This window comes from Taeniopygia guttata, chromosome 2, assembly GCF_048771995.1.
Source record: "Taeniopygia guttata chromosome 2, bTaeGut7.mat, whole genome shotgun sequence".
Taxonomy (NCBI): Eukaryota; Metazoa; Chordata; class Aves; order Passeriformes; family Estrildidae; genus Taeniopygia; species Taeniopygia guttata.
The window spans coordinates 87,007,215-87,019,411 of NC_133026.1; the positions used below are offsets into that span (position 1 = coordinate 87,007,215).

Consider the following 12,197-nt stretch of genomic DNA (forward strand, 5'->3'; position numbering starts at 1 on the left):
TTTGGAAAGTCCATATACCATTATTTAGTAACAGTGCAGAATGAGGATGCTGTATATCTGAATTTATTTCTCCAGCACCCAGAGAAGGCACTGCATGACAAAATGCATGGAAGGGAGAACACTTCCAACTCACACTGCAGAGTGGAAAGCCAGATGCTTCTCAGTCACCATTACAGCTCTGGTCACATCTGGAGTTTCCTTTGAGGAAAAGGAGATTACAAGCCTAGTTGTACTGGAAGATATTAGGCATAAAATCAGTGTATCATCTGGCATTGAATGTTTTGCTCAAGTTCATTTTTCTCCTTTGTCCTCACTTGCTGCTTCTTACTCTTCATCTTTGCACTCTAATCCCTGTATCTGGAAAGTTCCACACTGAGTCTTATAATGGAAAAAGCCCATCCTGAATAAGGGATGTCTGCAAGAAGTGCCCTTCCAAGGAGATGTAACCCAGCCAGTCAAGCCTCAAAAGAAGACATAAATTGTCACAACACTGAGAGATGGACTGCTTCAAACCTTTTCCACACATATTTCCCATGATATTCTAAAATCGCCCAACTGTCTTCTCCTGAAGAAGGATAATCCTCAGACAATGCAAGCTCCAGTGGTCTTGGTGATGCTTCATTCAGTCAGTGGTTTAAATCCTGAAGCTATATACATATCCTCCTGCAGATACATAGATACATATATCTTCTTCTACTCAAAGCAGGAATTTTCAATGCAGAGGATATATTTGGTGGGTGACTAAGAGAAGAGAAGATGACTTCAGGAAGAAGCAAGAGAGAAGTTTTAAGAGACAGGAAAAGAGGGCTCAGATACAAATGCTGAGGGTGTGGGATGCACAGACATAATGGAGGACTTGAGGGAAGATATTTTGTGGAATTTGAACCTTTCCTAGTTATATTCAAGAAACAAAAATTTCCTGTAGTCAGTATATGAAAATTTGTTTGGTAATGGATTTGTTCTCTTTGAACTATGGACTGACTCAGTGTTTTATTTGCTGCTTCTATCTCTCACTTTTGTATAAATAAAACCCAATTAAATTAAGAAATAAAATTATTCCAGTCCTGAAAATACTTTCAAAGTATTTCTCTTGTGCATATTTAATCTAAATCTTAATAATTCCCATGGGAGAGAAATAGTTCAGAGTCAGACTTTATATTTTTACCTGCCAGACGATTTATGTCGAGAAAACCTCTTTATCCTTGTTCTTCTGACAAATGGAAGTTGGCTGGTTCTCAATATCTTTCCACCAAATAATTTGAAAAAAATTTCATTTAAATTTTCTAAAGATGACTGGTAGACAGATGATGTTCATGTGTTTAATCCAAATTTTCAGAAATCATAAAATGATTAGTAATTATAGCAGTTTAGTAGCTATATATTTTTTGAATGTTGAAAAGTAACTATCTCTAAATTTTCACATGAAACACCTATATTGGAATCTTATGGCAAGGTTCTGGAATCCAAAATCACCAAGAGATGTTTGGAGACAGAAGCATCTTACCTTGCAGAAATGTGCTCTTTCAGCTGCAGAATGCTTGCTACATTTATCAGGAGGTATTGTGCTTCATTCACAAGAGAGAGTGAGATGTTTGTAGCAGATGATAGACCTAAAAATAAATAAATAAATAAAATAAATCCAACATTCTAAAATGATCATAAAAATTAGTAATTTCACCTCATCTTTCCTTTGACCTCTTACTCATTCTCATTGATAGTTTAATCATTTGGTTCCAGGCAATAAGGAAATATTCCAAGGACGCCCTCAAATCTGCAAATGGTTATGATGCAATGCAGTTAGAAACTGAGAGGTGAGATTTTGCTAAATTTGTAAAATAGTTTACAAGAGCAATATCTGTGCATTTTCAATACTCCCAATTATTTTTGTAATGAAATTTAGTCTCTGAATAAATTCTTTGATTCTTCACGATCATTTTTCTAAATGGTCTCTTTGAGTTTCCAGACAAAATCATGGTCATGATGGTAACAACTTTTCCCCCCATTACTGGTGCATCTGTACATTTTCACCAAATTTAACAGGTAGAAGGGTAGCAAAAAGTCAGTTTTGGTATAAACATAATGACTAGATCTACACTGGATAACTCTTTCAGCCTTTATCAGGGTACCTATACATACTAGGTGTGAAGTCCATGAGCCTGATTTGTGCATGAGGAATCACAAATATTTTTACGTATGACAACATACCTTTTGTATTTTTCTGATGTGACTTGCTTCTCATGTCTGAACTTTGTCTTATCAAGCGACACGGACGACCAAGAAACGTAGAAAGCCAGCCAGCAATTCTTTCTCCACAGTCATATGTTTTTACCCTATTACAAAAAAAAGAGGAAGTTTAAATTTGATTGCCCAAACATTAATTTGCAAAACAGAAGTCAAATTGTGAAGATATTTATTCTGCTTCCTTCAATACAAAGTACAGAATCCGTATTGTCTGATGAATGTGTGATGTGAAGCTCTGCATGACTAACTCCCCACTTCCTCAAGTTTACTCCTTTCCTCTTGAAGTTGACTTTCACAAGATTTAATTTAGTTTAGTATGGAAAATTACTGTGGAATAAAGGATTAATCATTACACTGAAGACACTGACTCTGAAGTACAATACGTAGTTGCTCGTATAACAATATTACAATACAGTATTATGAAATAGTCACACTCTGGTCTGTACTTTTTGCTAAAAACAGAGAGGAATGATCTGAGTTCAATTTAAGATTGCTCTGCTGTGTGTAATTTTTAATGATTCCATCAGGTACAATGATGTTACTTCTCTAATTTAATTCATGTTATTACAGACATTTCACATTAAAACATGGCTCCACTAACAGAGCCCAAGTATCTCTCTAAGGATGATTTTCATTACTCGTAAAATGTCTAGTGAGATATGCAAGCTGGCAATAGAATTGCCTTCTTTACCTGAATATAATCTTTCCTAGAGGGATTTTGAAATCATCTCTCTCAATCCAAAAAGGCCACTGAAAATGGATGCTGTTTGACATTAGATTCCTCAGCCCTAAGTAAACTTAATGTCAATCTTCCAAAATCCAGACATCTAGTTTGAATCAGTTGTCTGGGTTTCACTCACAGATAATGGAAAGAAGTAGTTCCCATCTATATTAGACCTGAGGATGGAATTACTCTCACTGTGGAAAACTTCAACTCTCTACTGACTACATAAAGAGATTGGATTGATACCTAACTTTAAACGTAAGAAGAATGTAACTTCTTATGATGATCTAGGAAGGATTCCTGTAGCAAGGAAAGTGAAGTAGTTGTGTTCCTATGCTCGCCTTGATGCCCTACCCAAAGGGCAAAGAAGTTGATCTGCATGGAAACCATCTGCTTTGTGAAACAAGAAAACAGCTGCTTGCAGCAAAAGGTGCTAAGCCTCAGTATTGAGGGGAAATTGGCTTCGCTTTACAAACTGCTCTGTTGGGTTCCACTGAATTTCACAGGTACAAAGCCAGGAGAACTGAAACCAAGGAGATTTTATAATCCTGCATGGATCTGGTATCTCTTCAGTGCTTGTTCTGAATTATGGTGCAGCTCTGCATCCCTCTCCGCACTCAGAGTGGACAGGTGTCAACCACAGCTGCATCTAACCAGTGATGCCCTAGAACTGGAATGGTGTTCTGGTAAGAGTATGAGACGCAGGCACCGTGTCAAGAAAGAGACCAAAAGGTGATTGTCCACATGAGATTTCACAGTCTGAACCGAGTTAGGGAGAAGGCTGTTAACAAGAACACATGAATCTTCCATGATAACAGTGCAGGTGAAACAAATTCCTCCAATATTTTTTTCCACCTTCACAGAGGTTCTAGGGGTGTTTAAAATCTCTCCTGAGCCAATTACCTCTGGCAGCCTGCTGGAAATTAATACTGTATAAATCAGGAAGAAAGTTTTGCCCTCTTTTTATGCACTTATTGTTTTGAGTCACAGTGGCTGAGTTAGAGACTCACACCATTCTTGGTATTTCATCAAATTCCATTGTGTAGCTTTTGTATTTCAAAACACGTGTTTTCAAATTGCTTTCCCTTATTGTCAGACCATTTTCTGAGCAAGTACCATCATCTCTTCAAGGTCTCAGTCAAAGTCATTCTGTTGTAGCTCAATTCTACTTGTTTTCTGCTTGTGTTTATTTTTGTGGAGTATAACTTTACATCTGTCAGCATTACATTTCATTTGGCACATGTCAGGCAATTTATAAAGGAGAGCCTATTTCTCTCTGATTTCACTTGCTGTTTGCCTTGAGTTTCCCACTCATCTTTCTATTATGTCATTTAGCTTGAGTGCGTTACAACTGGTTCCTCTAGCAGGGTAATTTACAGAACAAGAATCAAGGACAGATGAAGTCTAAATATTGATCCCATGGGATATAATACAATGGGCTCAGTTCACCTTGTGCTTAACTACACCTTTGTCTTCTATCACTGCTACACTTCCCTTGATCTCTTTGATATCGCAACCTATCAAAGAGGAGGTTGTGTCCCTGCTTATTTCAGTAAAGCAGCAACCTTGAGCATTTAGGGTCTTCTAGAATATCAAGCCTATCAACATTAGCTTCTACTTTTATAATTTATGCCACTGGTAGACATTGTACCTAAAAGCCACATCCCTCTGATGTGGGCAGCACATGCTGATGGACAGCCCCTGCTGGGATGAAGGCTAACATTGATGAATTGCTTAAGAAGGGAAATTTGGGCTCATTAAACTTCCGCGGCTGCTGTGAAATTAAACTTCCTCACATGACTGCTTACAGATTCTACATCATGTACTTTTCTTAGTTATCTCAGTCTAAATTCAGAGTAAGCCAACAGAACTGGATGAAATAACAGCATCAGAGCACAGATCTAATAAATAGAAAATACGTTCTTAGAAAAGGCATTTATTTTAATAAAAGCCTTTTAAACAAAGACTTTTGGTCCCACTTCTCACCTTAGGCATGTTGCAGAAAAGACCCCTGACCACAGACCACCTCCTGTCCTCTTGCAAAACACTGCTTTTCTCATTATTTTCAGCCCTGAAGGCTCCTCTGCTGAAACACTGGAAACTGTCATCAATGGCTACTGGGTCTTTGTGCAGTTTCAGAGCCTCATCAATGTTGCTCACACATCCTGCCTTACTTCCTGTCTTGTTTATTTGCAAATCACAGTCCACTCCTTGTAATCTGCTTTCACAACCCCTTTCTCATTCATTCTGTTCTTTCCTCCCTTCATAAAACTCTAAGAAGTTTCCCATGAAAACTTCCGATTTGATACAATAAAAATGACACAGTCAGTTACATGAAAGAGAAGCTACAATAAACAGTATGGCAACAAATTTTATGCACACAGAGAGAAAGATAACTCAGGCTGTTTTATAGCCTGCAATAGATGGGCTTACCATGGGGAGGCGAGGGATGAGTCAACACCAAGGGAAGTGGGACAGATGGTTAAAACAAATGACTCTTGGGTGGATTCCACTACCTGAGGAAAATACACTTCTGAGGAAAAGATCCTCTTTATCATCTGAATAGCTAGTAGAAAAGAAGGAGAAGATAATTTTCTGCATGGCTCCATGGGGAAATTGCCAGGTCTTCTGCTGGTTTGTTTATGTGTTACCCAGAGAAGCAAATGTAGAGGGTTACAAAGAATTAGTATACGTTAGTGAAAGGAAGACATAAATCTTTAAATGGCTCTTTTAGTTGGACTCACCAAGAGACTCATTGAAAAGAAACATAGTAGATAATGCAAATGTACTTTAGGAAGGCACTTGATACACTGCCACTCAGCAAACTTAATGAGACTGCGGGAAGTTCTTAGAAAATATGATGAATAAACACTTAAGTTCATGGATAGGAAATAATTTTATTCCTAATGTTATATTCACTGAAGTGGTATGTCTCCTGATTAGAATTAATGTTATTTAACTTACATACCTGCAGTCAAGATTGTTAAGGGGACACTGAACAACATGGGTGGTCAAAACAAAATTAAAATAGTTGTAAATATGGAAAGCTGTTTGTAACTTCTAAGGTTCTAGTAATTTTAAATCCATGCCAGCGTGATCACAATTAAATGTGGGAATTGAATTCAAGTCCTGCTGAGACCCCCAGATGACATTTGAAGGTAACTGGGGACACCTCTTTTTCTCATGCTTGGAGCAAGTAAAAAAACAGATCTCACTCATTCAAGTGAGGGCAAAGTCAGTTTACTCTACTGTGCTTTCTCTCCTTTTTCATGTTTTAAAATTTTGTACTGTTTTCTATCAGACACACTGGGTATGCCAACTTATTTAAATAGGACTACTCTCCTAGTCCACTAATCATTCATTGCTTTCCACACTTTTTCAAGGACTTCTGTCTGTGTGTACATCTGTTCACATCCTCAGTGTCACTACGGTGATTTTCAGCTTCAGTTACTCTCTGATCTCACTTACCTGTGTGAACAGACTTTACTCTCACAGATCACAGCTTCTTTTCCAGTATTGTCTTCTAGCGGCACACGTATTGGGTCCATGCCTAGGTGGGAAGACAGCCATATTTAAATAAAAAAATTAAAATGAATGATAGGGTCATGAAAAAAGTTATATTTTTGCTCATTTTCACAGTCACAGCAGTCTCACAAACAGCAAATAAACTTTTTTTCCCTTTTTGCTAGAATTATATTCTCTGCCGGCAGGTGGCTCCAAATGATAAAACAAAGCACAAAGGCTGCAGATGACCGTGGTAATCAAAGCATATTTTAAAAACACACATTTTCAGCTGTGAGTAATTTCCTTCTCTGTTTATCTCAGGCAGATGACGTTAAACTGGCATGTTGGAATAGAGGGATTGAGTGATCTGAAAGATGAAAGATGGAAGAGGAGGGAAGAACAAAAGAAGCACAGTCTGTTCAAAAAAAGAAATATGCTGTGAGACAAAACTACAATAATTTAAAGACAAGACAAAATGTATGGAAAACTGCAAATGAGATAATTATTCCCATCTATGCATCTCCAAGTTTAAACCAGCTGGTTTAAACTTGGAGATGAATAGCTGGGAATAAACAATCATTACCCTGGTAATGATTTATCTTAACTTCTGCCACATTTTTCTCATCTTGAACAGAATGAGCCAAAGAAATGGAAAGAGTACTGTAGTTTACTAGAACCAAATAGAAAAGCTGCACTACTTTTCTTTCTGTTAATTGAAAACAATAATCTTAAATGAAGAACAAAGTGTTTTACTGTGTGTCTGCAATGAATCCAGCTTTTTCATTACACTGCAACATATATTAACCAAAAATTTAACACCCCCCCCTCAATTTCCCAGAATTATAACTATATATTTTGATATTATACAATATTGTAAAACAAATAAGAATCATGCTCTACCAGCTCTGTGATATGGTGAAATCAAGTTAGCTTATTTTCTTCTGAAGAGTAATGAAATGTAGTTCAGGTTCATTGTAACACCACTATTAACTTTGTTTTATGCATGTTTTACAAAATAGAAAGTGGTCTACTTCTTCTTTGGTTAATTATGTTAGTGTATAAGTGAAGACAGAGGGGTAAAAGTTGGGTTCACTTAGAAAAATAATACATGAAAAAAATGCTTTGAACTACCCTCCAACAACCTGAAAAAAAGGCAATGTTATCATCTTATCAACTAGATCTTTTGGACTTTGAAACAATTAAACATTAGCATCATTCCTTCTCGAAAAGACAAGTTTGAAATATTTCATCCTGCACGCACTCTTAACTGTTATATCTTTCAAATACTTTCTAAAAAAGGCATACTCACAAAATTTCCTTCAAATTGAATTTCAGGGCTTTAAAAAGGCTTTTATACACCAGCAAGTATACCACATTTTTATTGAACAGTACACATTTTACAGTGATGTTTAGGTCAGTTAAACATTGTTAATTACAATTTTATTCTATCTTTAAAGCAAAAAAATAAAGTAGAACATTGCCAGTTACTAAAGTGCAAAAGCTGTCATTCTCCATGGTAATTTGCTTGATAATAAAATTCACAGATGTGCTCACAGTATTAATATAAAAAAAATCTTGTCGTTATAGCTCCTATTTTAAAACAAATGAGGAAAATTAAGAGTTCTGTTATTTCAATAGACTAAAATATAAACCATTCATGTATATTCTTTCATCAGTGTATGCACTTAATTCCCATTATTTTTATTGGCAGTAGCACATGACTATTTGAAGGCACAATAAACTCCATAAAGTGCAATTAGCTGCTTAGTTTTGCTAGTATCTTTCTACTCCAATATTTTAAGGTGCCTCCTCGACACTCAGAATTTCTCCCACTGTGTAGTGACAAACTAATTCCCAACTTGCCAGAGTAATGCTGATTGTTAGCTAAAATGGAAAGAGAGAAATTAGTCTTTTCCAGAAATGTATTCTCAGCCAAATTCTGTTTGGCTACACATTTGTGTAGGTCAGGAACAAGTGCAATGTAATCTGTGTTCCCACGTATTTGATGGAGGAGGACAAGGAGATTTCCCTTGATTCTCACTCCAGTAATAGGATTTCTGGAAATGAAGGCACTTGCTCCTGCCCACCTTTCACTTACTGGGAGCCAAACCTCTAATAACTTCATTCAAGATACATGAAATTCTTTCTTTCCATGAGGGCTGATTTAGAGTTAGGTACACTGATTTTCTCTAAGTGGGTTCTGTGATAGCAAGGCTGTGTTAGACTCCGAACAGTAAACAAAATAGGGAATGCCTGTTAACAACCTCATAGCCTAAGAAAATAATTTTGACAAAATTAATAAACACAGCTTCTCAAAATGAAAATCTCACTCCCTCTGCTGAAGACAAGTACAGCCAGTGAGAAAATATACACAAGCCCTTCCTCTCCCTCTGCTCTCACTTAACCCCTTCATCAGAGATCCAGGAAATACCTGGAGCTCCCCAGCTGCCATGGAAGCCAAGTAATTTTGCAGGCATGTCAGGCAAAGATCCTATGCCTTCAGGCAGCTTTGGGCAGTGTAGAGCCCCACTCTGCCATCCCTGCTACCCACGGTGGATGGGTGGCAGGATTGCACAGCTGGGTGGGTCAGACAGCAAGTTCTGCCCATCCACAGCTGGGCCTACAGAGACACCCAACATGCAGGGGTTGAAGAACAACCCTTGAAAGGGTGTCTCAGCGCATAGGGAATTCAGCAAAAGGTGTTAAAGTAGTTGCAGTCACACTAAATCATACTGACAATTTTTTCTTGGGCAGAGAAGACAGAGAATATTAAGGCACGTTGAAATAAAATAGCCATAAACGATTTTTTTGTTTTGTTTTGTTTTTGTTCTAGAAGGAGAGGAAAGCATGTACCTGGAGGGGAAGAGAGAACAGACTCATTATGTTTTAAAAGTGGCACAGATAAAGTCTTCACGGTTGCCTTGGGCTCTCTCTCTCCGGGAGAGAGGCGCCTCCAGCCAGCAAAGCGCGGCCCGGGCGGAGATGCGCGGCAGAAAAGCGCGGAGAGCAGCGGCACCGCAGGAGCGCCGCGGCCGCCACTCCGCGCAGGGACGAGGCAGCGCCCGGCCCGGCCCAGCTCGTCACCGGTCAGCCGGAGCCGCTGGGCTGGCACACTCACCGAAGCAATGGCATGGCAGAAATGGAAAGAACAGAGAAATTCAGCACAGGGACTGCGAGGGCAGCGGGGGGAGAGCTGGAGGAAGCAAAGCTCGGCTTGGAAAGATGCGTGCCGCTGCGGCTGAGGAAAGGCGGTTTGGGTGGGCGGCCTTCCATGAGGATGGAGGAGCGGAGCAGGAGGGGACCTGGAGGTGGCTGTCGGTCACCAGGCCAAGAGCTACGGATCTGAAATGCCATCGGCCACCGACACAGGCAGCGAAGGTTCTGAGCTTCAGCACAACCAGCCTGGCTCAAGCGAGTTCCACTGCTCCCCACCACATGGATGCTGCATGCCCACATGCAGCATTCAGCTTCAGGTACTGCATTTGCAACCACTTACAGACAGGCTGGAGGTGTGATGACGAAAGCAGCAAGGATTAATGTGGGATTTGCGAGGAAAGAGTCAATTTATTAAATTAAATTTGTCTGCCATGAAATTATTTAAGTGGAAGATATAACACTGACCCATGTGTTTGTGAAGGGATAAAAGAAAAAGATTAAAAATGTAAGACCAACAAACAAATAATGGATTTAGACTGCAGGTAAGAAGAAAGAAAACATAATAAATATTGGAACAACTCCCTACAGATTTATCTGCTCAGCCTTAGCCTGCTGGTTTGTGTGTGCTTCCATCATTGTGCCGTCTTAGGAACAGTAAGCTCTGGAATAGACTCCCATTATCTCACTGTCCAGAATTTTAAAAAATGCCACAGGTTGCAAGAACTTAATGAGACTAAAAAACAGCAGGACTACTAGAAAAGAGGCCCAACATCACCTCATGGGCTAGGATTTTTGGTAGCTAGAGTCATTATCCAAAGAATAACATGACTCCATTCTTACACACTGGCTGTACCAAAGCAGACTTGTAAATAAATGGCAATGACATTGCAGTTAGAGCACATTGATCAATTACTTTTGGGTAGAAAAATGATCAATGGACTTGGACAAGCCCTTTTGTGTGGAAATGGTTCCCACTTTCATTGGAAGGAAGGCAAATGACAGTGAAAACACCAAAAAAGACATACATTAAAATGTAGAATTTAAAGGCAAATTTCACCCTGACACTAACTGTGGTAAGGGGCTGTAAATCTCAGTGTGAAATGGGTGCCTTGACTGTCATTTTTGTCTGAGAAAACTTCCTCCTGACTCCCTGAAGTATAACAGGTGTTACTGACAGGTGTTATTGACAGGTGAACATACTAATGGGTATGCACTTGTCTGGATGAGTGCTAGCAAGGAAAAAAAATGAAGAACAGACTCAGAATGGTGAGAAAGGAAGAGAGACGGTAAAGAAATAAATCTCTAGAAATAATTAGTTCTGAAGCACTTGATAATTTAAAAGTTGTGGGAGAAGGCTGTCGGTTGCAACTGTACTACAGAAATTTGAGGTGCAAAGTCCTCCACGTAGAATTGAAATGAATTAATAATATATTTTCAAGGAAATAGTATGGAGGCAAGAAGGGAAAGCAGCAGTGTACATGCCAGTTAGCAAGCCTGGAATTGCTAAGAAGAGAGTAGATTGTGTTTGGGATTGGAAACATAAAATAGCACATGATTAGTGGAAGTATAAAAGTGTAACATTTGAGAAACCTATTTCAGACAAAAAGAATCAATGAGTCTGATTTAATTCTATGGCAACTGCTCAGACAGTTGGAGATGACAGCAACCCTAATGTACGCACAGAAAGGAGACTGTGGTTACAGATCCACTCATATGGATTTCTAATAAAGGGTGAAAAATCTGAAGATAGGTTCCTTTGTTTTGCTCTAGCTGCTGAAAATTTGGAACGTATATTATTAGTGGTTAAGACATATGAGCTGAGTAAATGCTGGACCCCAGGGAAATTATGAACTCCATTCAGACACATGGAAACTCAGCATTACTAATGATTTCTGTGGTATTCAAACTCATTCCAGTGTTGTGTCGACGGCACTGTTATGAAAATAAATAATTTTCACCCCTGAGTAGTAAAGGGCTTTCTGTAACACTTCACATTTTTTTTTTCCTTTTTTTTTCTCCTCAGCAGTGAATGAAAAGGATTCTGATAATTCCCAGGAAGCTCAAACATCATGAAATATTTGCCTGCTAGTGCAAGTATTTGAGTTAAATAATGTCTGGTCCTTATTTTAATTCATACTAATTGCTACTGAAGACTTTACCCCTCTAATTCCACAGATGGAAGGAGGAAGAGAGATACAAAATGGGAAGGGTTTTGCCCAGGGTGTTTAATGCTAAGACTTCTATTCCTTTACCTTTGCAGCATTAACAATCCCTTCAGGCTATGGGACTTCAGGCTATGGAGACACACCAGTCAGTGAATTTCCACATTTGTCTGTTCCTTTCTCCATCCTGGAGCATTCAGTTTCTGATTGCACATAGGGAGTCACTGTCTACTCTCTGCCTAACCAACAGAGGTAGTTGGGAAGTTAGGAAGCCCGCCAGGGCTGCATACAACAGGTTTGGCTTCATTGCCCACAGCTGGCACAGAACTATTGCCCCTAAAGTCACAAGTAAGCATGCACAGCGCTCAGGAGTTTGGTGGGAGCTTGCAGGTGTCCCTGCTTAGAAATCT

General features: G+C 38.9%; 1 protein-coding gene across 3 annotated transcripts in view; it reads right to left on the reverse strand.

Annotated features, from left to right (window-relative positions):
- Positions 1-12,197, reverse strand: part of MOCOS (molybdenum cofactor sulfurase) — a 211,579-nt gene that overhangs the window by 15,536 nt on the left and 183,846 nt on the right. For 2 of the 3 annotated variants that reach the window (XM_030265788.4, XM_072924395.1), the window contains 3 exons: positions 6,434-6,515; positions 2,206-2,330; positions 1,505-1,610 (listed from right to left, as the gene is read on the reverse strand). In XM_030265788.4, the coding sequence (XP_030121648.4) occupies positions 1,505-1,610; positions 2,206-2,330; positions 6,434-6,515 (313 nt within the window). Of the gene's footprint in view, positions 1-1,504; positions 1,611-1,642; positions 1,772-2,205; positions 2,331-6,433; positions 6,516-12,197 lie in introns of those variants that run through there. The other variant, XM_072924394.1, reaches the window with a different exon arrangement.